This window comes from Triturus cristatus, chromosome 8, assembly GCF_964204655.1.
Source record: "Triturus cristatus chromosome 8, aTriCri1.1, whole genome shotgun sequence".
Lineage (NCBI taxonomy): Eukaryota > Metazoa > Chordata > Amphibia > Caudata > Salamandridae > Triturus > Triturus cristatus.
This window is the reverse complement of record NC_140591.1, coordinates 277,896,923-277,924,183: the sequence shown is the minus strand read 5'-3', so window position 1 is coordinate 277,924,183 and position 27,261 is coordinate 277,896,923. Positions and strand designations below refer to the sequence as shown.

Here is a 27,261-nt window from a genome sequence, read left to right as displayed (position 1 = left end):
ATATAGGATCGCTGAATTGATTCTTGCATTATAAATTTTAATGGGGGGGCCTATCATCTTCGACTGGGATTGCTTTTGTTCTTTTACCAAGCACCCTGAGAGCTGTGCAAATTTAAGTGATAGAGCATCTATTTGTGGCCCCCAGTTCAGCTTGTTTTCGAAGACTACCCCCAAGTAGGTCATAACGTTGGTGCGTTCAAGAATGTCGTTGTTCATGAACACACGACCTTTCACACATCTTCCTTTGTTAAAAACCATGTATTTGGTTTTAGAAACGTTAACTAGCAGGTCAAAGTCAGAGCAAAAGTTGGAAAATACATTCAGAGCCACTTGTAACCCAGAAAGAGTCTGGGAAAGGAGCAGGGTGTCATCGGCAAACATGAGGAGGGGGATTTTAGTACCACCCAACTTAGGGGCGTCCGTTGATGTTAGGGAAAAATACTGCACCACTCTATTTATGAATAACAGGAATAGAGTGGGCGCAAGGACGCACCCTTGCCTGACACCCCTACTAACCCTAAATCTTTCAGTGACCTGCCCTTGGTTCCCCCATCGAACTTGTGCAAAGTTATTTTCGTGCAACCTAATAACAAGGTTCAAGAGATCAGAAGGCATCCCCAGCTCCGCTAAGGCCCCCCAAAGTTTAGTCCTGTTAACAAGGTCAAATGCTGACCTGAGATCCACAAAGGCAGCATAGCGAGTACCACCACAAAGATATACAGTTTTCCAGACGATCAGTTGAAACTTGAACGCCTGGTCGATGGTACTGGTACGGGGTCTAAACCCAGCCTGTAGGGGCGAAATAATGCCCTCCTGCTCAATCCAGGACTGGATTCTTGCTAGGATCATTCTTGCAGTGATTTTTTGAACGGAGTCAATTAAACTGATCGGGCGGTAGTTTCCCGGGCAGGAGCGATCACCTTTCTTAAAAATGGGCAGAATCTCGGCGCCCTTCCAAGAGTCCGGTATGGCGGCTCCCTTGGCTATGGCGGTTGCCAAGTGTGCGATATAGGGCACCCAATTGCCAAGATCAGATTTAAAAAGATCCGCGGGAACACAGTCTATACCCGGTGCCTTGCCACTAGGCACCTTGATTAGAGCTAGCTCTACCTCTTTGCAATTAAATTTGAAGTTTGGGGATGTTGACAAGTCCCTAATGGGGGAGGAAGCGGTCGCTACGACCAAATTAACATCCGAAAACTGGGACTCAAAATGCGTCACCCATAAGTCAGGAGGTACATGATTGGAAGGAACCTGCGTACTCGGGGAGTTACCCCACTTGACTATATGCCAAAACAAAGTTAGGTTCTTTAGTTTGCTGGCAGCCAAAAGATCATTCCAATGGGCATTATCCCAATCTTGTTTGGCACGAGCTTTAGCCTTACTATAGTCTGACCTGGCTAAACTTATAGTAGCCTGATTTTTAGTTTTAATAGCAAGTTGCAGTTTGCTATAGGAATGGCGACAAGTTTTATTATACCAGGATTTTTCCTTTGGAATAGAGGATTTCTTGGCCTTACATGGTTTGGAGAAGAGAGACTTTAGGCCTAGGAAAAGAGTGTCGTGAATGTGAGTAGACTCACCAACAACAACTTCAGGACTCTGAAACGACTGTAAGTCATCCAACGCAAGAGAGACCATTGAACTGATCTCAGAGAGAACTACACTATCAATAGCAACCTTATCCCAACGCACTCTCCTTAGGTTGTTAGTTGGAAGGGCGTCGGCGGTCGCTATCTCTGTAGATTGGTTTCTGTGGGCCGAACAAAACTGGAGGCTTAGGACCAGAGGGTTATGGTCGCTCTCTGGGCGGTCAGAGACCACCATGTCACTTAAAGTGGACCAAAACTCCACTTTAATTAGGGCATAGTCAATTCTACTGCAACGGCGACGACCATCAGAAAAGGTCTCTTTACCATGTTTATCCGACGGGGTCCGTCCGTTGGCAGCCCTAAAACCACGCTCCATGCACTGGATAGCAGATTCAGTCCACCTCTTTATGGGGGGAAGATCCAAGGGAGGTATGTTCAATATTGTGTCCACTTCCAATGTGAGTGAGTCCCAAGCAATATGCAAAGGCTCAAAGCAGCAATTTAAGTCGCCCAATATAACCACATTAGTGCTTACATTTACGGTATCCAGAAACCCATCCAGTTGTAAAAAGGTATTTGTACCACGCCCACCTGGTAGACCCCTATTATATACATTGATGATCAAGATGTCGGGGTCATCATTATGTTGCAATGAAATGATCAATATATCGGGGATATCGATGGCCATTTCAGTGAGACTATACATGAGGGATTGCCTTACCCATATACAGAGACCGCCCGAGGGTCGGCCCCTTGGTCCACTGGTAGCCCCCTTATGGAAGTTTACATACCCAGAGAAATAAATAGGTTCCACAGCCCACGTTTCCTGGAATACGAGAATATCATGTGTGGATACCCAAGCAGACCAATCTTCCATTATTATTTTACTACGGAGACCAGCAATATTCCATGAGGCCAGAGTAAGTGGGAGGGAACTATTGGAATCGACCAACAAATGGGGGGGTGTTAGGCCCAGAACGGCTGGGTAGGTTACGGTATTCCCAGGACCTGAGCACTCCATCACAGGGACACAAACAACAATGGGAGAGGTTGGGGGACTGTCCATATACGGTAGACGAGTACGAGGTACCATCTTGGATCTCAAAAGGTTGGAGTTAACTAGACTTGTACCCTGTGAGTTATCATTACACTCTGGAACTATTACTGAATCAGAATTTTTAAAAGGGACAATATGCAAAACACCAGAATGTTTGGGGTACAAAACACCCATATCCAAGTGTGTCCCCATTGACCCACCCCGATCAACAAGCCCAGAGCGTTCAGAACCAGCAGGGACCTTACTCGCACCTCCCAAGTTTGATGGTATTAATGGTGGTCAATCAACCCCTTCTAGGGAGTTCAGGGTGGCAAAGGAATTGGATAATGGGAGGTGGAAATCAAATCCGGAATGACGGCGAAAGCCCCTATTGACCCTTTCCCAGCCAGAAAACATAACGCTGGGGATAATACTTGGGCCATGGGGGTAGAAGTATGATAAATCCAAGGTAGATATGCCGGTGACACTCGAAGTGTTGGGATGGGAGCATATGTAACTCACCACCCTAGGGTTTCGAAAATTGATGATCACACAATCTCCCTCCACTTTCTTAGCCCCATTGCCCAGCCAGCTCACCCTACGAACTGTCAAGATCTCTGCACAAACTCTAGGCGGCAGTGGCCTATTTCCATTTAGCCAATGAGTAACTTTGTTCTTTAGCTCGCTATGGGACTCAAGCTTTACCTTGGGGAGCCTTGGGACACCTACCATAATAACAGTGTAGGGCAACGATTCAAGGGGGAGATTGATACAGGGAAGTTTTAAAAAGGGTCCTTCGCCCTCGATGATAGGCTGTCTATTTGTAATATTGGTCTGGTTAATATCAGCGTCTCTTGCTGGAACATTGGGCGTGTCAATACAAGCGGGTGGATTAGGTACTTCCACAACAGGGTCTTTAATCGCAAGGAAGTGAGAGGATGCACTGACCAGGGGAGTAGTACCATTAGGAACAATCCCCGTTATGGGAACTATCTCTGGAGTAGGTAACGTCTCTGTGCCAGATGAAATTGGTGTAATCTTCTCCAGTAGGGACGTGTTAGTACGCACCATACTTTCTAGTTTCGCAATGGAGGTAGAGAGACGATTGACTTTCTCGTATAGGGGTAAGAAGTGAGATTTGAGTAGTTGCTCCACATGCTCAAATAAACCGGGGGGCGGGGTGTTGACGGATGACATGGTTAAGGGAGAGTGGGAGGGCAAAAGGCTGCCAGTATCAGGATAAGTGCTACAATGCGACTGGGGGTCGAAGGCATGGCATAGTTTAGCGGGATTCAGTGGTTTAGACACTTTAGATACTTTAACACGTCTGCCCTTGTCGGGCACACCCAAACGTTTACTTCTCCCCTGGATAGTCTTGGGCATACTACCCAGGGTCAGGATATCAGTGTGAGGGTGTACAATAGTGGGCTGTGAAAGTGTATCGCTAAAAATTGCTTGAGAACCACTAGATTCGGGAATGTTTGTGATATCAGGAGTACATTCCAACGAACTCGGTGCTAAAATATCAGGAGACCCTTGCACATTACTCAGTGGCAAATCAGAAGTGGGTAGGGGCTGCCTACAGTCGGGGGAAGTAGCTGCCATGATATTACCTAGGGACGATCTTTTCGCAGAAATTTCCAAGGACAGCCTTTTTTCTGTTAAAACAATTTCATGTTCGAGGACCCGGGCTGCTCTTGTGATAAAGTTATCGAGAGTCCCTGTTACATGGCCCCCCAGTACTACCCTGCACAATCTTTCTACCAGACCTTAACGAAGACATCCTCGTGAATAAGTAAGGGGAAAACTGTGGAGAGCGTTGCCAGAGGATGTGTAAGGGGACCTATGGGTACTAAAAAGGTACAGATACCAGAATGCACTTAAGAATGAACACACTGTGATATCACAAAGCTAAAAACAAACGGATATCAGCTGGATAATAATAATGAACATGAACTCACAATACTCAAAGGGGCGTAACTCTTTTATAACCACCAGGCCGACTTAGGGGGATGGCCCGTCTCGCCCACAACTGTCCACAAACGGCCCGCTCTTTGCCCGGTCTTCGCCCCGGGCTGCGTCCCGCGCGCGTACCGCTAGCGCGATGGGGAGGGGCCTTGTTAAGAGATGGGTAAAAAACTGAAGGAGGTGGGGTCGGGAAGAGGAGCCAGGTGTGGCAAATGAAATCGGCGCTGAGCACCGTGGTCCTCGCAGTCCCGGGGGTCAGGGAATCAGCAGTCTTTCCTCGGAATGCAGCGTAGCGTCTTTAAGGAGTCCTCTCTGGTTGCCGATCCGAAGCACAATGAGAACCCAGCAAGATGAGGGCACTGTCGAAGCCTACGAGCGGCACCCGCGAAGCGGGGGCCGCGAGGCGTTGTGATGGTGAAGGAGGCGGGGTCGGGAAGAGGAACCAGGTGTGGCAAATGAAATCGGCGCTGAGCACCGTGGTCCTCGCAGTCCCGAGGGTCAGGGAATCAGCAGTCTTTCCCCGGAATGCAGCGTAGCGTCTTTAAGGAGTCCTCTCTGGTTGCAGATCCGAAGCACAATGAGAACCCAGCAAGATGAGGGCACCGTCGAAGCCTACGAGCGGCACCCGCGAAGCGGGGGCCGCGATGCGTTGTGATGGTGAAGGAGGCGGGGTCGGGAAGAGGAGCCAGGTGTGGCAAATGAAATCGGCGCTGAGCACCGTGGTCCTCGCAGTCCCGAGGGTCAGGGAATCAGCAGTCTTTCCCCGGAATGCAGCGTAGCGTCTTTAAGGAGTCCTCTCTGGTTGCAGATCCGAAGCACAATGAGAACCCAGCAAGATGAGGGCACCGTCGAAGCCTACGAGCGGCACCCGCGAAGCGGGGGCCGCGATGCGTTGTGATGGTGAAGGAGGCGGGGTCGGGAAGAGGAGCCAGGTGTGGCAAATGAAATCGGCGCTGAGCACCGTGGTCCTCGCAGTCCCGAGGGTCAGGGAATCAGCAGTCTTTCCCCGGAATGCAGCGTAGCGTCTTTAAGGAGTCCTCTCTGGTTGCAGATCCGAAGCACAATGAGAACCCAGCAAGATGAGGGCACTGTCGAAGCCCGCGTGCCGGGGAGGCGAGCAGCCCTGAGCAGTTCTTTTGTCACCCTTTGTCCCGGATACGGATTCACGCGGATGCATTGGGTTTCATTTGCATTAACAGGACACATATCTGCTCTAAACTGACAAAAGGCACATATGAGGTATCCTCTCGTCTGTCTGTACATTTCATTACATAAAAGGAGTCTGCAAATGTATAAATAGTGCAGCATTTATTTAGAACAACAACTCAAATGTGTGTATTGATTTAACTGACAGATACCGTGGCCGAGAAATTGATCTATGACGATTCTCTTTTTAATACTCGTTTTTCATAATTTCCATGCCTTCAGAGGTTTGGAATCAATTTTACCAGTGGAAAACATTTGCAAGACGCTGTGGTTGATTTTATCAAACAGATTTTTTTACTGGTGATCTCATGTCTTTAGTGCTATTTCTAGACTCTTTATTTGGACTTGACGTTTCCATATATGTCTGTCATGTACATAATGGCCCTCAAGAGCATTTTATGACATATATCACCCTTTTGCATCACATCCCGAAACACACTTTCATTTAATTGCCTTATTCACATTCCTAGTTGTTACAGTTTAAACATTAATAAGTACTCACCTGTCAAGGTGGCTGTTTCCAGAGCTCTTAACACGCAAGCTATGTAGGGAAACAAAATGGGAATCAAAATCACCAAGAAAAAAGGTGTCTTGAAAAACAACTTCATGCATAACGTACATCTTGTTAAAGCTTTTTCATTAATATACTTTGCTAACAGGCCCTCCACAAGGAAGTGTCTTGTTGTAAGGAGTAAAATATACTCATTCCATTTTTTATTTCATAAACACTGTGAAAAAAGAATATATATTTTTTTTAATGTAAAAGGCTACAATGCATTCCTTATCAGATCAATAGGATTAGGGCATTGTACATATGTAAAAGCACTTTAGAATTGAAGATGTGGCACTGCACATCAAAATAGGTATGTATGGGAATTTTCGATTTGAAGGAAAAAAATATTTGTGAGGATTAATGTGATGTAGTTTTTAGTTGATCGGTTTTACTGAGACAATTTTACTTCTGTGCAAGGGCACGTACTCTGTAAAGATTTACATAAATATTTTGTGTTCCATAATTAAACTGCTTTTACCATTAGTTTTAAATTCTCATGCTATGTATTTTGCTTCGTGATAATTTGAGACTGTAACGTCAGGGAATTGTACTTTGAATATGTATCTCTGAGGTATGCATTTTAATGTGTATGTGTGATTTATCTAGCTTTGCCTGAAATAAGATTTTATGTTGAGTTTTAATTTAGTATACGTGTAATTTGTCTTTTTTTGCTTGTGAAGCACAAGTGATGGCCCTGCACTTAAACGAAATGTTCATTTATGTATATATATAATTGTATTATATATCTCGCAGATCTTCGGAAGTCTCATTGGTGATGGATTCTGTGAAAATCAGTGATGAAATAATGGCAAATCGTTTCAAGGCAGCAACAATAATTCAAAGGGCATGGAGAAAGCATATTGTAAGTATGTCTTCCAAACTCAAACTAACAAGCCACATCTTTAGATATAGGTATTTACAGTGTTATATTGGATCTTTATGGTTCAAATCTTTTTATTGTATTTCAAGAAAATTCAAACCAGCAAACAAAGAGCGAGACATCGCTCCAACATGAAATCAAATCAGCATAACAAAACCCGAATGAAACCTCCACCCCATAACCCCTTGGACTACTCACATCCAATATCATTGTTAGTAGCTCACTATTCGCAGTCTGCTAGCCCACTTCAGGCTTCCTCCCCAGTCTGTGCCAAGGTGTCTGGTTCTACTCGTAGCAGCGGGCACAGGTATCTGGGGCAAGTCAACTTCCTAAACTCCCCAGAGAGGAGAGCAATGTAAGGACGCCAAAGCTGTCTGTAGGAGTCACTCTGATTGGTTAGCATGAGAGTTTGTTTCTCCATTCCTAATATGTGCCATAGTTGGTGCCCTAATGTGAAAATGTGAAAGGATATTTAGCAGGGCTGCCTCTAGTGCGAGGCCAGGTATGTCACCCCCTTTGGGATTTAAGCTGGAAGGTGAGAGCGTTCGGGAGCCCCAGGATAACATATGCGAGGAAAAGAGGCAGCTGCCTGTCGAAGTTGGTATCTATATCAGTCCATATCATGTCCCAGTACAGTGTAAGTTTGGGGCAGTCCCACAGCAAATGAAGCGGGAGACCAACAACCCCTCCACCAGTTTGCGCTACACACAGGGTTGCCCCTATGTAGTCGCACTGGGGTATGGTACCATTATGTAACTATTTTAGTAGCTGTCTTGATGCTGGCAGTGTTACGTGCTGTATGTCACGTCCTATAGTAAATCTCATCCCATTCTTTGTGCGTCAAGCTCCCATCGCTTCTGCCCTGAGGTCTTGGTCGCTGGGGTAGCATGTTGGAGAATCATGTATAGTTCTGTGATAATGCAGCTAACAGAGGACATAGTTACTACCAATTCTTAAAGGGAGTCAGCGGGCACTGTGTCCCAGCTCAAACAGTCGGGTGAGTGAGCAAATGGCGGATTTCAAAGTAGTACGTTCTCTCTGATTCAGGCAGCGCATAATCTTTACATAACTACTCGAAACAGATGGGACCCTCCTAATTAAATAGATGGCTGATGGATCTGCACCCCACTGTTTGCCATGGCCGGAATGCGGCGTGATCCACCCCTGGTGTGAAGTCCACATTACCCACAATCTGGGTCAGTGGGGAAGGGAACAAGGACAGAGTTTTACATGTCGCCACCCAATCCCACACTTCAAGAGTTGCTTTAGTGACCAGGAGAGGAGTGTGTGGCGTAGAAATAGGACTTTCCACTGATGCGCCCCAGCTACTGCCCTGTCGATGAGCAGCTAGTGCTTTGTCAGACTTCTCTCTGGTCCATTTCAGCAAATAGCAGAGTTGTGCTGCATAGTAGTAATGTAGGAGTTTGGGGATCCCCAAACCCCCTCTCGCATGGACTGGTAATTCTGTTCCTGGCTCATGCGGGGCCTCCTCTCTGCCCAGACGAAGCAGCACATCTCGCCCTGCAGGGACTGAAGCATGCCTACAGGAAGTTCTATCGGGAAGGCCTGAAACAGAAACAGGATCTTCGGGAGGGCAGTCATCTTTAATGTCACCACTTGGCCGAACCAGGACAGCCAATAGTGCTTCCATTGGGCCAAATCCCTCTGTTGCTGCTTGAGCAGAGTTTGATAGCTAAGGGCTGCTGCTTTCACTGTTGGGGCTAATTGCACCCCTGGAAGGGGATGGAGGTAGTCGACCATAGTATCTGATATTGGCGAACCAGCATAGTCTCTGCCACAGAAGGGACCAAAAGGTTGAGGGCTTGCGATTTCTGCAGACTAATACAGAATCGAGAAACTGTTCGAAAGTCCTAGATCTCTGCCAGAAAGCGTGGGAGGGACCTGAGTGGGTCATCCAGTGCCACTAACAAGTCATAAATGTAAAGACTAATAATGTATTCCTGCCCGCCGAAGCAGACCCCAGTGATGGTCGGGTTGTCCCATATGCACTGGGCCAGAGGCGCCGTATATAGAGCAAATAGCCGGGGCGACCGCGGGCATCCCTGATGAGTTCCTCTGTGAAGTGGATATGGAGCTGAGGTCTGCTCATTAACTCAGACCCTTGCTTGTGGTACCCCATAATAACTGAGGACCCAGGTGTTGAATCTCACCCGAAAGTCAAAATGTTCAAGCGTTGCCTCTAAATAGGGTCAATACAACTGGTCAAATGCCAGGAGCATTATTTTCCTCCAAGAGCGTTTGGCTTTGTCTATTAGTTGAAGGATCCGCTTGATATTTTCAGCGCACTGACATTGGGGCACAAATCCAGCCTGATCAGGGTCCATCAGACCTGGCATAAATGAGCCCAATTGCGCTGTTAGAATGATAGTGAATAATGTAATATCCACATGAATATTGCATGGTATGAGCCACATTGCTTTTTGTCTTTCATGGCTTGGGAATAACAACGATGAAGGCATCCAGAATATAAGGCGGCTCAGTCCCTGGGCCAGCTATGGAGTTAAAGAGATGGCACAGAAGGTTTTAAAAAAGAGGGCCAGAAAACCATCCAGTCATGGAGATTTTAGCATGCCTGGGCGTAGTTCGCAGAGTTTTTCTACGCGAAACTCAGCGAAGTTACAAAAAACTCTGTGGAGTTCCGCGAGTGGCGGAGTGCAGTGTGAACTGCTGTTTTTGCTGGTATTCCTGCCTCTCGATTAGAAATTCTTCCCGAGCGGCAGTTCGTGCTCGCAAACTTACTATTCGCAATTGCGAACTTTCCGTTCGCGAGCGGGGAAAAAACTCCGCTGCACATCGCAAAGCGGATTTTCTGCACTCCGAACTCCGTGGAGTGCGAAGGGCAGAAAACTCCGTGAACGGAGCGAAGTTCATCGCCCAGGCCTAGATTTTAGCAATAGCAGAGATAACTTCCTCTACTCAGATCGGGTGGTCTAGAGTGTCCATCTGGTCTGGCAGGGGTGAGGAGTACGCGCCTCTTCAAGGTAGACGACAGGAATATCTGAGGCTAAGTTTTGCTCAGAGTAGAGCCTCTCATAAAAGTCCCAGAAGGCGGACACAATGGAGGCCATCTCCTACGTTGTTGTGACTGTCCGGCGCTAGAAGGGAATCCCCCTGCAGCTTGCCATTGCACTTGAAGTCTGTTTGCTAGCAACTGCTCGCACTTGTCCCCGTCACGTAAAAGGAGTGACATAGTCTGAGCAAGACATATTCAACCGTATCCAGGTCTAGTCCTTCTTACTGCGCGTGCACCGCCTCTAGCCACCGCCATACCCTGGGGGCACCCGTGTGTTTGTGGAATCGTTCCAGTCCTGAACTTCCTTGTGTGGGCTCTCTCTCTTGTCATGATGGATTTTGTTGTCCGCCGCCGAAAGAGCACTCCATTTCCCCTGGATGACGACTTTAAGGGTCTCCCACAGGGTGGTGAGTGGGGTTCTCAGCAGTATCATTGATAGCAAGAAAATCAGCTATTGCTTGGGTAACCCTCTTCACCACCATAGGCCTCTGCAGTAGGCTCTCCCACAGTCTCCACGGTCAGGGAACGCGTTTCGCTGGGATCAGGTCCAGAGTAAGAGATACCGCAGGGTATCTGATAACGATTGTGCCTCTATTTCTATTGTTGTAACCAAAGCCTGGACCTCCCTCGTCCTTAGGAAATAAGTGAAGTATAGGTCTTGTGGGTTTGTGAGTAGAATTTGTAGTCTTGTGCTTGAGGATGCTGGTCCCGTCAAATTTCCTGTAAGCCTTTCTCCCTCAGCCAGTGTGCTCCCTCCTGAGAAAGGGCCCCAGCGAGACCATAGTGCTGCACCGATCCGTCCAATTCGTTGTTGAAGACTAGATTAAGGTCTCCCCCCAACAGCACCTTCCTATCTTGGGAGGCCATCCCCTCCGCCACAGCTTGTTGGAGGAAAAGTTACTAACATTCATTAGGGGCGTACAGAGAAGACCATGTGAAAGCGCATCTCTCACACTCACATTATATGGCAACAGCCGCCCTTTGATGTCTGCTAGTTTAAAGCCCACCCAGCCTCGAAAAGAACAGGAGACCAAAATGGCCATCCAGCTGTTTTGGAGGCGACGGAGGGGAAGAGCTGGTGCGGGAAGGCGCAGGATTGAAGTCTATGCCAGTCTCTGGAGAACAACTGGATCTCCTGCAGTAGACATAAGTTGGCCCCAGTCTGTTCCAGATAAGACACAATCCTTCTGCTCTTGGTCGGATTGTGGAACCCCTTTACATTGAGGTGATGACCGTTAACTTACTGCGTGTGGAGGAGAAGAGAAGAAAGTGCAGTAGCAGCTGCCCAGATGTGTAACTATTCCCCCCCTCCCATTAAACCCAGACAAACAACTTGGTGTGGAAACCTAGAGTGTAGTGCACACATAGGGCATATGAGTACTCCCTTTAACAGAAACACTAACTTTAAGGTATGCAGCAACCTAGTCCCTTTAAAACTTAAAGCACAGGCGGAGGTCAGGAATGTTCCGTAGGGATCCAGGAAGTAGGGGCCCATTAGAGTATCTTGAACACCTCTCGGATAGGTCTCAGCCCTTCGCTCCCCCACCCCAGCAGCCCACCTGTCTCTCCATCACTAAGGAATGAAATCTGAAGACCTCAATGATGCTCAGGTCGTTTCCAGGTTGGGTTTGCCAGCCAGAGCACCTAACATTGCCCGCCATTCTGTGGCCATGGTTGCTGGAGCTGGACATAGTCCCTTAGTGAGGCCACGCCCCTCGTGCCAACAGAGATTCTTCCGGGCCTTCTGACCCCAAGGGCTGGCCTGCAGTCTCTCCTTCGTAGGCTCCTCAATGTTCAGCACCCGACAGGTCTCACCCAAGGAACGGAGTTGATGTAGTTTCTCCCACTCAGCAAAAACCTAAGCGGAACGGGTGGCCCCATGAGTAGGCAATGCTTTTGTCCCAGCGAAAGGTGGTCATGGGGCAAAAGTTTCATTGTTTCTGCATGGTGAGGGATGATAGATCTTGAGTGCCAACTTATTCCCCCGGAATTGCAGAGGATGAATTTCTCTGGCTTTGCGAAGGATGGTTTCTTTGAGTTGAAAATCATGAACACATGCCAAGATGCCAGCCGGCCGAGCATTCTCTGGTCTCTGGGGACTCACCCTATGTACTCTGTTGAGCTGTATCTCCCTGTGAAGGGGTGCTTTCAGGATCTGGAGGAACAGGGCCTCTACGTACTCCCCAATGTCTGCACCCTCCGCTTTGGTTGGCGCCCCTCAGATGTGGATGTTATGCCGTTCTCTAGATCCTCCGCGTGGGCCTGCAAATTGGTCTGTTGGTCCCTGAGGCAGCGCACCTCCTGTTGGAGCTGTTCAATTTCTTTGTCGCAGCTAGACTCGTGGTCCTCGACAGTGGAGCTGCTGTCCCCCACTTCTGTCAGGTCGCGCCGGACCTCCCTTAGGTCCTGGGAGAGGTCCCTTTTAACTGTCTGGAGATTGTCTCACAGGGAGGCAAACAGTGCCTCCAGGAATGACTGGGTCACCAGACCCTCATAGCCATCTCCGTCCGCTCCTGCTGAGTGGGCGGAGGCTGTTCCCCGGGCGGGCACCCCTTTTGCTTCGATCAGCATCTCCTTAAGGGATCTCTCTTTTTTTGGCCATAACACAGCCATAGTCACTAAAAGATGGGTCTTCTTGACTTTTCCAGCAGAGGTACCTCGTCAGGCCTACAGCGGGCCACAGCTTGACGTTGTCACGTTTTTCTCTTGCAGTGGCCCCGGGAGTCCTCGGGAGTTCACTGCATGCCATGTGTTGAATTATTCAGCCTGAAGAGATGGATCCCGCCCCGGCACTGCCTGGTGCTAGGCTGTCTCCAGAGTGGGAAGAGGCACCGTAGGGGCAGTGCTTTGCGCTTGGGGGGGGGGGTAAGGGGGTGGGGGGCGGGCGACAGACCCCAATAAGCAGCAGAGACAGAAGAACGAGAAGGTAAGTCCTATCTATCCGCCATCTTGCCACGCTCCCCCCTGGATTGGATCTTTAGCTCTAGCCCAGGAATTCTTACCACCAGAATATTCTTCTCCTAACAATTCTATTGACGTTCAAATGTTGTCCTTTCATTGGGAAAATTAGGATTACATGTATATTTTTGTGTTTTAAATGATTGTAGTACAAACATAAACCCTCAGTATCTCACATCCATAATCTCTGTGGGTGGTATGTGATTGTTGTGTGTCATTATATTGCTATAGCCAAGACAAGTTTCATTATGTTTTTATGGGGACACGCGTGGTGATGATAGCAGGAAGGGGTGTAACGTGAACCCTTCAGCCACTGTTGGGATATGGTGGAGACCTTCCATTGGAATTTGTAGGGGGTCAGTCATTTTGCATTATGCTGCTACAGAAGGGGCATCCCACACCTGCACTCAATATTGTGGAACCAGGGTGATATTCAACATAACAAATGTCTTGCAGGGTACAAAATATCAATATTATAAGAATTGTTTCAAAAAAATGAGTACTACAAGGTATGGTATGTCAATTCTTCAAACATTTATTCTGATAATTGTAACATATAATTTGACTTCAATTAACATGGGTAGCTTTTCTTTTATGACTCTAGTGAATGTTGGCTTCAATGACCATCCATGTCTCCTGCTTCGTTTGGTTCATCTTGGTTGCTTCCTGGCAACTTAGAGATCAGAATTCTGGAGGCATTGCAGTCACAATATCACTCCTGACTTCTGCCTTCTTGTTGTAACTGATGGGCTACCTCCTATTTCCCTACTTCAGTCTATTTCTTGCTCCATCCCCATGTCTGCCACTCCATTAGTTTGATATCACAAACGCCATGTTGTGGCAGCTGTCTTGGATGTTTTTGTTTTGTATTTCTGTCCTCTCACCTCAGCTCACCCGTCCCCTGCCATCCTGCCTCATTCATAGCCTTTCCAGCCTATAGTGAGAGCATGTTTTATGTTCCTCCTGTTCTACTGCCTCTCCTTTTTCCTCTACAGATGCGGTGCTAGCCCTCTCTTCCACACTACACAAATATGTTGTACCACGGTCACATGGAGTGCTTTTATTTTTGGGCGTGTAGAGGGGTTTGCCCCCAATAGTATCCTGTTCCTCCTCAATTGTCCTCCACCATCTTGCACTCACTGTCTGAACTGTCTCTATACCTTCACACACACACAGCTCCCATGTAATCTTGGCAGTTATTTCGTTTTTGAAGTGGGTGTTGTACCCACGTTGCTACGCCTACACTACCTGTAGCACTTCACCCTGTGTAGCCACATTATCTGCTATACATTGGCTACCAGCTTCTGTGTCTGTAGGCTTGTGCTTTACTACATATTTCCACTTCTGTCTGAACACAGTAACATGATGATGATCCATACCAGTCCCTTTTCATTCTCCACCCCTCTGTTTTCCACCACTGTCTCTTTCCATTCTAATCTTCAGTATTTCCTCACTATCTATTGCCATTCTTCCATCTACCTTGCCTCCCTACCCCTTGCCCAATCCTCCTGTGTGTTCTTCTCTAGTGTTTGCTCTTTTCTGTGAGCTTGTTCACTGATTTACCCATGCAAATTCTGCCTGTCTGACTTCAGCTTCTGATTGCAGGACTACGAAGGACCGGACATGGATGATGCAGTAATATATGAGGGTTAATGCAAAATATTACCTATTTATGAATGGAACATTTATTCAAAATAAGGTCACTTGATCTCCTTCATCATCATGTTTTTATTCTTTGTTTAATACATTTTTTATTGACTTTTTAAAAAGCGAAGAAGAAAAACAAAACCTTATCAAACAAATGAACACAATACAAATATAATATACAACCAATATAGAGGCATAAACATGGGCAAATATTTTATATATAAAAAAAGAAGAAAGAGTTAAGAGAGAAAAAAGAAAATATGAAATAGAAAAAGAAGATGTACTAAGAGAGAATAAAAATGAGTAATAGATTAAGATGCAGGTGCAGAGGTAGAAAGATATGAGGTAAAAGGTAACCACAATAGATCCGATTTAATTTTCTGAGGGAGAGAGAAGAAACAGTAGCAATCCTGTGTTCATCATAAATAAAGTTCCACCAAGTTAACACTGATAATTTAGAATTATCTTTCCAACAAGATAAAATCACTTTAAAAGCAAGAGCAATAAAAAGATCAAATAGCAAAGACTTAGGAGAAAAAGTATCAAAAGCAGGAGAGGCAGTACTAAGAAAAACAGTTTGCATTGAAAACGAGATATTGCAATGAAATATAATCATACATTTAGCCCAAACAGATTGTCAAAACTTCAGTACATTAGAACATTCATATAATTGAAGAATCAAGGTCCCAGTGGAGGTAGAACAAGACCAACATAGGGAAGAGGAGGTAGGGGAAAACTTGGATATACATTCAGGAGTAATAAGGACTCTGTTATAAATGAAGTATAAAGATTGAGTGATGCGAGCTGCATCAGAAGTTTTGAATAGCTTAAGCCAAAATGTATCCCATGAAGGGATAGAAAGAGATAAAGACAACTCAGCTTCCCAAAGTAACTCACCATGAGTTTCAGAACGTTCAATAACAGGTAATAACAACATCTTATAAATGGCAGCAGCCTTAGGTCTAGAATCAGAAGAAATGTTGTAAATTGGTGTGATAGGGACTAGTGGGGGAGCGGCAGACGGAAAAGCATTAGCAGTTAAATAGGACTGTAGAGCAGACAAAATTAAAAGGTACTCATGAAGAAACGAGTTAGGTAAGTTATATTGGAACTGCAATTGGGGGAAGGGAATAACAGAATTATGATTGACAAGTTGAGAAATAAACATGATCCCCTTCTCCTTCCAGTGTTTGTAGTAAAATGATTTATGACGAAATTTAATAAACCTGTTATACCAAATAGTAGAGGACAAAATGCATTGAAAATGATTAAATCCTGTGGACAGAATATTATATAATAATTGTTGGGAGTATTTTAAAATAGGGTTAGTGGAGATAAAAGTGCAATTAGACATATATATTATATCTTTAAAAGAAAAATTCCGCAATAGGAAGCGTTCAAATGAAATCCAACGTGGAAGGGGAGTGTCAGTAGATTCAGAGGTTAAGGTAAAAAATTGTCGAATTAAAAATGCAGAATGATAAAGTTTAAAATCAGGAAAACGAACACCACCCTCAGTCTTAGGACGTTTTAATTTAGCAAAAGAAATACGGGGATGTTTATTGTTCCATAAAAATGTTATACAAAGAGAATTAATTTGAGAAAAAAAGGAAACCGGAATCTTGAAGGGAAGCATAGAGAGAGTGTAAGGGACATGGGGGACAATCATCATTTTAATAGTGTCCAATCTACCCCACCATGATAGGTGGAGAGATGACCAAGAAGAAAGTAAGCTCTGTATTTTGGTAATTAATGCATGAAAGGAGTGACTAAGTGTGGTAGAGAGAGTGGGAGCAAACCAAATTCCAAGGTATTTGAGTTTCGTAGGACACCAGGTGGAAATAGTATTAGTGAACATATATTGGTAACAAAAGGAATTTAAAGGTAATACCTCTGTTTTAGAAAAGTTTAATTTATATCCAGAGATGCTAGAATATAATTGAACCTCATGTAAAAAGGGAGGCAGGGAGGAAATAGGGTTAGACATGTACATCAGAATATCATTGGCATACGCCGACATTTTAGTTTCAGTGGAATTGTATACAAATCCAGAAATAAGTGAATTAACACAAATGCGTTCAAGGAAAGGTTCTAAACATAAAACAAATAAGAGGGGTGAGAGAGGGCAGCCTTGACGTGTACCTCTATGCAGGGAGAAATAGGGAGAAAAATGGTTATTAACAAAAATATAAGCACGAGGGAAAGAGTATAACAATTTAACATATGATATAAATTTTGGTCCTAATCCATACCATTGCAAAGTAGTAAACATGAATTGCCAATTAATGCGATCAAAAGCCTTCTCGGCGTCTAAAGACAAAGCTGCAAGGGGAGATTGGTATTTTTCCCAAAAGAGATAACATTAGAAAACATTTGTGCATTGTCAGCTGCCAATCTGCCCTTAACAAGACCAGATTGATCAGTTTTGATCAATAATGGGACAACATTTTCAATGCGAGAGGCAAGGATTTTAGCAAATATCTTACAATCATAATTAATTAATGAGATAGGGCGATAATGTTTACAAAGGGTATGGTCTTAGTCAGGTTTGGGAATCAGGACAATTAGGGCTTCCATAAAAGAACCAGATGCCTTAGAACCCTTAAGGAAGGAATTAAAAAGAGTAAGAAGTTTAGGGGCAAAAATGGAAGAAAAAGTGGAAACAAATTCAGCTGAGAGGCCATCAGGACCAGGTGCTTTGGATTTTTTTAAAGAGCTAATAGCATCCGTTATTTCCTAGAGAGAAATCTCAGCTTTCAATAAGTTAAAATCATCAGACAAAGAAGGGGGTGGAGTAAGGACATTAAAAAAGTGTGCATATTCTGACTAGAGGGGGTTAGTGTCATCAGAATATAATGTCTGATAATCTTGAAACGAAGAAGAAATATTATCAGAAGACACCAATTTATTGATGGATTCATTGAGGATAGGGCCAATGTTTTTACGTTCAGATTTGATTTTCAGAAAATTGGCTAACATCTTGCCTGCTTTATTTTGGCCACCGTGATATTTGGATTTAATTTTGAGGAGGACATTGCAGGCATCAACTGTGGCAAGTTTGTTAAGGGCAGATTTGACCTTAATTAATTCATGGAGAATCGAGGGGGATTTAGAAGTGAAATAAGTATGTTCCAATGATTTGAGTTGTTGAAGTTAAATTGTATATTTGGCCTGATTGGTTTTCTTCTTTCTCGATGAGTAGGCAATAGTAAAGGCACAGAAAGAAGCCTTAGAGGCATCCCAAGTGTTCGGGAAAGAGGTATCTACAGGATTATTAAAAATAGAAAATTTGTTAATAAAGGTGGTGGCTTCAGAGATGAAAGTGGTGTTGGATAAAAGAAAATTGAGTTTCCAACGCCCAAATTTAGGAGTGTTCAGGGAGAAGTCAAATGAAGAGTGGACAGGGGCATGGTCAGAAATAAAAAATAGACCCAATCTCGGAAGATTGGATAGTGGGATGTAAGGGTTTACTAACCAAAATATAATCAATTCTAGAGCGAGTACGATGGACAGAAGAATAAAATGTGAATTCAAAGGAGTCCGGATTACAAGTCTTCCACGCATCAAATAATGGACGGGAGGCAATAGCAGATTGAAATGATTTGTGGGATTTATCTGGATTGGATTTGCATTTGGACTGTCTATCAGAAAATGGGTCTAACCATTGATTGAAATCACCAGCAACAATAATGATAGGGTTATCAGTGGAGGAGAGCAAGATCTTGATGCTAGTCCAAAAATCAGGGTCTGGTTTAACAAGTCCATCAATATTAAGCAAAACAATTTCTGTATTATGAATGACAACCTTCGCCATTACCCAACGTCCATCACTATCACATTGTGTAGATAAAATTTGTACATGCAATGACTTATGAAAAAGAATAGCAACTCCACCCCTGCGAGTGGAGGTTGGGGATTAAACAACTTGGCCAACCAATTGTCTCTTTAATTTGAGGGATTTAACATCATTACAATGAGTTTCCTGTAAAAAAGAAACATGAGAATTCAATCTAGACAAATGAGAAAGAACCTTTTTGTCTTTTAACAGGGTGTCCCAGCCCACGAACATTCTACGAGACAACATAACACATAGTGGGAGGTGGGGTGGGTAATACAAGAATGGAGATGATACACTTCAGGAACATATCTGAAAACAAAGGAACACCAATTATTAGATACAAAGGGGACAGAATATACACAGTAACCAACAAAAAGAGAAGCACATGCATCATGAAAATTAAATAAAAAGGACAAACAACGAAGAGCGAAAAGAAAAAAGAGAATAGTAAGAAGAAGAGATAGATCAAGGAAAAAGATCCAGATCTAGGACGAAGAGTAGACTAAGTAAGCATGGGGTGTAACAGAATCGAGAAAAGACGTACCAGCAGAGAGAAAGAGATAGAACTGTCAGTGAAACTTAGAAAGAAACAATCGAAGAAAGGAGATAAGGAACATTATAGAGAGAAAAAAAAAAGAGGAAGAAACTTTGAATAGAGCTATCAACAGAGTTTGAAAAGATTTCAATTTAACAGGATCATCAAACCAATGCGTAGTGCAGTCATGAGTAATTTTACACAGACAAGGATGCAAAATGCCAAAACGAATATGTAACTGTCTCTTCTGAGGGCGAAGGGCCAGAAATTCCTTTCTTCAAGCGTTAGTGGCATTGTAGAGATCCTGGGGTCTGTAAATTCCAGGAAAAACATTATAATCCCTCTAGGTCTAGTGGAGTTCGGTTGAATGCGACCAAGACGATGTGCACGCTGGATATTTAGTGAAGGCTGCATTGGAAGGTCCAAAAGATCGGGTAGGAACTTTCGCAGAAAAAGAAGCATATCCAGACCCTCCAAATTTTCTGGAAGACCATACAGACGAAGGTTATTGCCTCTATTGTGATTTTCAAGGTCCTCAGTATGCAATTTGAGACGATGTATTCCTTGTTCCAAGATAGGAATTTTAGAAGAAACATCATGTAAATCACTAATACGTTGCTCCATATCCAATACCTTCGCCTCCATATTAATCCACCTGTCCTCAATTTGGTAGAGTGTCTCATTAGTAGAGGACATAAAGGAGTTTAAACCCCTAACCTCATCAAGAATAGTATCAAGGACTGGATTAGGAGAGGACAATATGGACGGGGGGGTCATTTTTAAGTCTTTGTGCCAGAAGACGAAGCTTTGGAGGGAATAGAAGTATCACTAGCCATTTTAGAATAACAATGAGGACGATGTGACACCTTTAATGGAGACCTCAGTTTGCCCGTACGCTAAATACACAATGTAAATGAAGGCAGAGGTGAAGGGGAAAAAAATGTATTTATGTATGTCACATGTCAAAAATAAAGGCTTTCTTCCCAATCCGTACTTTTCAAGAAAGAGAAAAAGGCAAAATGAGCAGTTCAGTGACTATTTGGATGCCAAGTCATGCAAAGCCAGTGCAAGGAAAAGGAAAACAAGGAAAAAATTATATGCTGTGGCCTCATAGAGAAAAAGAGCAGAATTCAGAAGCCCATATAATCAAAAACGTGCACATACAAATAAAGGCACAGTTGGAAAAAAGCATGTGTGCATGAAAAAAGAAGCAGCAGCTACAAATAGAATAAAAGGAAGCGTTAATTAACTTGAACGCCGGATTTACCTCAGCAGGAGGTCTGTAGGAGCGGGCAGCAGTCTCGTAAAATGGTGGCCGCCCGCATCATGAGGAAGATTTCACCGCCGCTGCAACGGGTCCTGAAATGCCGACTTTTAACATTGGAGCAGCTCCCAATGCCGCTCCAACCAACAAGACAAGCAGGCAGGCGGTTGAAACCGCAGAAAGTCGCGGGGACTGCAGAGTGCGAAAAAGAGTTCCGCTCAGACGCGGAGCTCAGCTGAGTGCGGCCATCTTGTCTCAGCGCGAGACCACGCCCCCATCATCATGTTTGTGATTAAAAATTATTACTCACTGCATTTCTAATGATATTTCCTTTAAAAAAAAAAACGAAAAAAATGGAGTGCTATTAAATCTCTGCATAACGAGAGCCAGGTCTATCAAATATAACACTGCACACTTACTGCTCTAGGTTTGAGTATCTTTGCATTCCGGTTTTCTTTATTTCTAGGACGGAAACATTAGAAATGGTTGACCAAGAAAATGGGTAGCAAGAGAAAGGTGATACAGTAAAGAAAAAACTATTTAGAAGCAATCTCAGTCAAAGGCTAACATTTGTATTCCTGTACTACTATATGTCAGTACTTGCTGCTTTTGACATTTAAATCTTTGTTTTTGATTATGAATTAGTACAATACAGACCCCTGATGAGCTTTATTGGCAGTTTTAATATATTAGGTCTAAATCACGAGATAGAAATGGGATAAGCAAAATTACAAAAATGAATGTTAACAAAAAAGCAATAGAGTCCAAAGAAAAAGTAAACCTATTTAAAATGGGTAAGGGAGAAGGTTTAAGTTTAGCTTTAGGGTAAGGTTTTGGGGAATGTTCTGCATTACCGTTGGGCATTACGGTTGGTGCGAGAGGTGTTAGGGTAAGGGCAAGAGAAGGTGTTAAGGTTATGTATGCTGTTAGGGATTAGGATAGGTTGAAGGTCTGGGTCAGGATTAACGTTGCATAGACGGCCTTTCAATTCAAATACTTGTTCCTAATTTCTTAATTGAGTTTTTTCACTTTTTTGTAATTTCAAAATTTTAAGCTAGATTAAGTTTTGAATGATGTTTAGACAGAAATAGAAACTGGATCTTGGAGGCGTTAAGTTTTAAGAAATAGTTTGGCTTTGAACTCCTAGTCTGCTGGAGATAGTGGATTAGCATTACATGATTTTACTATAGACACCTAGAATTCCACAGTTTTACTATAGACACCTGGAGGTGCAATTGAGAGACCTACATACTAGTGTATTTTTACACTGAAACTACCCACTTGATTTCCCATCTGTTCCATATACTGGTTTAATTATAAGGGAGCTATGATTAGCCTTCATGGACACCATGGCCATAGAGATCTGTGCCAACTCTGACTCCAAGTCTATATCCATTCTAAACCAATTGAATGTGTTGGTTCAGGATGTTTGAGAGCCAGGCCAGCACTGAGCCATTAAAGCAGGTAAAAGAAGGGAACGCCGGATAGACCTCACTAACAACCATTTCTGAGTAAGTGTGGAACACTTAACACATTTCTATGAAATAACCACATATAGGGCCACATGTATCAACATTAGTAATTACAAATGTATGAAACTCCAAGAGTTTCATCTAGTGATTCCTAGGGGGTCGCACATCGACCTACAAAGTGTTTGCATGCATTCACATAGGGGGAGGGGGTCCCTTGAGGACCCCTTCCTGTTTGCGAATGGGTTACCACCAACGTTAAATTGGTGCTTGTTGGACTTTGCCCTTTTTGCAGGGTCATCCCGGAAGTTTTTGCTTTCCTCCTCCTATTTTTTCTGACCTTTTGATGGTGGTTTTATGACTCTGGGGACTTTACCACTGCTGATCAGTGTTAAAGTGCAAATGCTGTCCCTAACAATTGTGTTTATGGTTTGGTGATTCCATGATTGGCATATTTGATTTACTAGTCAGTCCCTTGTACAGTGCACTCTGTGCGCCCAGGGCCTGTAAATCAAATGGTGCTAGGGGCTTGCAGCACTGATTGTGCCACCCACACATGTAGCCTGTAAATGTAACTCAGGCCTGCCATTGCAGAGCCTGTGTGCAGTCTAGGGCAGGATGACTTGGCAAGTGCACCTAATTGCCAGGCCCTAACCTTCTCTTTTCTTACATGTTAGTCACCCCTAAGGTAGGCCCAAGGTACCCCTGTGGACATGGTGCAGTGTATGTGAAAGGTAGGGCATGCCCTGATGTGTGTCGCATGGCCTGATAATGAAATACTGCCAATTTCGTTTTTCACTATTGTAAGGCTATCTGTTCCCATAGGATAGAATGGGGAGTTTGCTTATAACATCTTATAAGCAAAACTGCCCCCGGGAACCAGATGGGAAAATAAAGTTTAGTATGCCTGAATTCAGAATGTTAAAATGCATCTTATAGTGAGGGTGATTTTTACGTTCCTGTTTGAAAATACCACTTTTAGAAAGTAGTTTTTTCTTGCTTAGCCATCCAGTGTGCCTCTGCTAGGATGTGTATTGACTGTCTGGCTTTGGAGTGACAGGGGCTGGGGATGTGCAGTGGCTCCAGAGAGTCTGGATGAGTCAGCGCTAGGCTGAATAGGCCTGATCTGCATTTGGAGTGGTGGGAGGAGAATAGCACCTGCACCCGAATAGGGCTGTGTCTGCCTTCCACAATGATGCTCCGGCCCCCACTGTGGTGTGTCTGGAGCCAGAGCTCACACTGACAATGGAGGTTGTTGTGCACTTGCAAAATGCCCACCAGAACTGGTTTGGACTGGGCTAAGAGCCCTGGGCCAGGAGAGAACAATAATTTACTGTATAAAAAGAGGGGCCCAGACCCAAGACTTTTAGATCACTGCTGAACTAAGGAACATGCCAGGAAGAAGGACTAGGAAATGTGGAGGAGGAGTACTGCCCCTGTGCTGTGTGCTGTTATGAGTGGGTCTGCAGTGGTTGCTTCTGTCTTGGGTAGGTAAAGGACTGGACTGTGCTTTCATCATCCTGCTGTTAGAGGTTTCTCCTAGGGCTTGAAGTAGAGCTTGCCTCCTGTTGCAAGTCTCAGTGATAGAACAGACTTCAAAGATCACTTCCGGGAAATCAAGAGGAACCTTTGCCAAGGAGAAGAGCTTGGAGAAACTGAGGAGGAATACTGCCTCTGTGCTGTTTGCTGTATGGGGTTGGCCTGCAGTAGCTACTTTGTGCCAAGGAAAGGGAAAACGGACTTTCTGGCACATGCATCAAGCAAAAATCCAGTCGGTAAAATACCGAATCGCTAAAATCACCCGTTAGCGAGTGTCAAAAACCGATTCCCAATGCATCAACCCAAATTGTGAGCAAATAAAGAATCGCAAAATAAATACCGGAAAAATAACTAATCGCAATTAACCAATCCTCAAAAATACCGAATCGCTAAATACCGAAGTCGCAATTACCGAAATCACAAATAGCTCCCGGCAAGTGCCAATGGCTAATAACCAATCTCTACCCAATGCAACACCACTCGCAAATACCAAAGATCCCCAAAATCGCCATTTAGCATGAGCAAAATAAGGGGAATCAGAACCTGGAGGTAAAGTAAAAAAAAAATATTTTTGAAAGAGAAAAAAAAATTTACACATGTGCAACTGATTGTGCTAATCAGCAAACCCTTAAATGTGGCCCAGGAGACCCTGTTGGCTAGCACAAAATGGCAGCCCTCTACGTGCTTGCAAGGAGGATGTGAATCAATGCCGCAGGACAGCGCAGGAGAAGGGTCCAGGAGAGAGTATTCAGACTGCGCATCACCTTGCTCGGACAGAATGAGGACGAGGTGTACGAGAAGTATCGACTGAATCGTGCCATGATCATGCGCCTCATTGCAGACCTGGAACCACTACTGCAGCACCAGACACATCGGACCAATGCAATCCCTGCGCACGTCCAGGTCCTATGCAGCCTGCACCTACTGGCCTCAGGAAGTTTCCAGGGGGTAATCGCCGTAGCCGGAGGCGTATCGCAAAGCGCACTCTCACGCTTCTTCCAGAAATTCATAGATGCCATGCTGACAATGATCCACACCCACATCAGCTTCCCCACAACCCCACAGCAGTTGGACCGCACCAAACAGGCATTCTACCAGGTGGCACAATTCCCCCATGTAATTGGATGCATCGACTGTACGCATATCCCCATCTGTCCACCCTCTGCAAATGAGTACATATTCCGTAACCGCAAGTCATACCACTCAATCAACGTGCAGGTTGTGTGCGATGCCAAGCACATCATCACGGACCTAGTGGCACAATTCCCGGGGAGCACACACGACTCCTACATATTCCGACACAGTGGGATCCACAGGCGTCTACTCAACGGAGAATTTGGAGAGGGACTCCTGCTTGGTACGTATACATACCTCTTCCACACATGAGCACCACACATGTCTGAACATCACCATTGCTAAGTCTTTGCTTCTAGGCGACAGTGCATACGCCCTGCGTGAATATATACTCACCCCCTACATCAATCCAGCAACACCACAGGAGCAACGATACAACGCCGCCCACATAAGCACAAGGAATGTCATAGAGAGGACCTTTGGGATTCTGAAGAGTCGCTTTAGAATCCTACATAAGACTGGCGGCGCCTTGCTATACAAACCTGATACCTGCTGCAGGATTGTAGCTGTATGTGCTATGCTGCACAACATTGCGACCAGAAGGGGGATACCCATAGAGGTTGACAGGAATGACGACCACCGGGATGACCAACCACCCGCCCAACACCGACAGGCACACATCCCTAACACAGCAGAAGGCCATAGGAGGCGGACATACATCATGCAACATCATTTCTGAAGCAGGTAAGAATGAAACATTACAATTTCATTGGTGGTGCAACTGTTTAATGCACAGGAGCACTGAGGTATGTGCGACCAAACAAGCTATGAAATGAATGCTCCCCAGGAAAAATGTAACAACAAATGGCCGATTTAGTCACGGCTGTGCAGCGTCAGGAAGGGGAGGACCATGGTTGCCCCACCACGGTCAAGTATGACTGTCATTCAGTCTAGTGGCGCTTGCCACGTACGCCAAGCCTCCTCTCAGGTGTCTCCGACGCCTCACCACGGCCTGTCCCCGTGGAGCACCGCGAACTGCGGCGCCTGGTGCTGGCCTCTGCCACAGACACACTGCTCACACTCGAGGCAGCCTCACTGCCGTCTTCCCCTCCCAAAGCACCAGCACTGAATGTGCCGCTCTGCAGGTGTGCTACTGCAGCGGTGACCTGCCCTAGAGCCTTGGCAACATCCCCGCAAAAGTGTCCAAGGTCCACCTGCAGTGACACCGAGCGGCGTGCCAACACTGCGGCGCTGTGGGAGTCTGACACGTGCAGGTGGTGCAGCAGGCGGTGTGATGCTGCGCAGACTTTGACCCGATGGTGTAGCGGGTGTTTCCATCACCTGCATGGGCGGAACTTGGGACCTGCGTCTCGGCGCTTTAGTAGAAGTTGCAGCAGGAGCAGGTGTAGCTGGTGCTGGTGCTGGTGGTGGTGGTGGTGGTGGTGGTGGTGGTGGTGGTGTTGTTGCAGGTGGAGGTGGCGAGTGAGTATCCTGCGCTGTATCCATGTCGGAATCGGCAGGAGTCTCGGAAATAATCAGCCGGCCGCTGTCGTCCGAAATCCCCAGGAGATGCATCTGTGTGTGAAACAGTGCATGGTTAGTGGGATAGTTACACCTACGTAGTATTGTAAACATACATGTCCTTCTGTGATCCACTAAATAAACAGTCTATATCCAGGTTCTACTGATGTGGTGATTTGTAATTCTATTTTATCCTGTACATGCACACCGGGCTGACTTGACTACAACTCCCATGATGCACTAGTGTTAAGAGTAAAGTTGTGTGGGCCAAAGCTGCATGCACGCTCTGATCCTGCTGGGGGCATGGGAATGGATTTACGCTATGCTGGGTATGAGCACAGGCATGCATCTTACCTTGGGCACTTGTGGCTGCGCCGGAGGTATCCATCTGGGTTACTCCCACGATGGCCTCAGGCTCGATCGTCCCTTCCACCAGCTCCTCCAGGGCAGTGTTGGCTTGCACTGTAGAAGGTCCGCCTCCCGTTCTGGATGCCTCCCGGAGCCTCTCCGCAATCCTCTCCTTTGCCCGATTCCTCAGGTCATACCATCTTTTTTTGAGGTCGTCAATGCTGCGGGGCGTCACTCCAACTGCATTTACCCTCTCCCGGATGCGCAGCCATATGCGCCGCTTCTCAGCCTCTGGCACCTTTAGGGACAGCTTACCAAACAGGCTATCGTGCTTGCTGCTCACTCCCTCTATCAGGTGCTCCAGCTCCCGGTCGGAAAACATGCGTTTCCGCTTGCGTGCAGCCTCTGCGCTGGATGGTGCTTCCTTATCCATCCTGGTTGTTTTGGAGGGTAGATCAGTTAGTGTGGCTTCAATGTGCTCAGCCAGTCTCCATTCCCAGCTCCTGTTTGCTCCTCTGGCGAGGCAATGAGGGTGGGGCTGCAGTATTTCCTGGTTGGTGATGTCATAAACCCGTTCCCGGAGCGACCCGGTCTTTTCCGTAATCGCTAATAGCGATTTCGCTATTACCGAAATCGCTATTAGCTAATTCGGTAATACCGATTTCGCATTTTGCTCCTGGGTCTTTGCTTTCCTCGCTATTGGATATTCGGTAAAATATAGCGATTTTTAGGGAATCGCTATTGTTTACCGAATCTGTTGATGCATTCACAAAAGCGATTCCTTAATACCGATTCCTTA

General features: G+C 45.3%; 1 protein-coding gene across 8 annotated transcripts in view; it reads left to right on the top strand.

Annotated features, from left to right (window-relative positions):
• The window catches only part of C8H11orf65 (chromosome 8 C11orf65 homolog), a 356,377-nt gene that overhangs the window by 71,744 nt on the left and 257,372 nt on the right, over positions 1–27,261 (top strand). For 6 of the 8 annotated variants that reach the window (XM_085621519.1, XM_085621523.1, XM_085621520.1 and 3 more), the window contains exon 2: positions 7,109–7,217. In XM_085621519.1, coding sequence (XP_085477645.1) covers positions 7,131–7,217 — 87 coding nt within the window. In that variant the 5' untranslated portion in view covers positions 7,109–7,130. Of the gene's footprint in view, positions 1–5,560; positions 5,836–7,108; positions 7,218–27,261 lie in introns of those variants that run through there. The other 2 variants (XM_085621521.1, XM_085621516.1) reach the window with 1 other exon arrangement.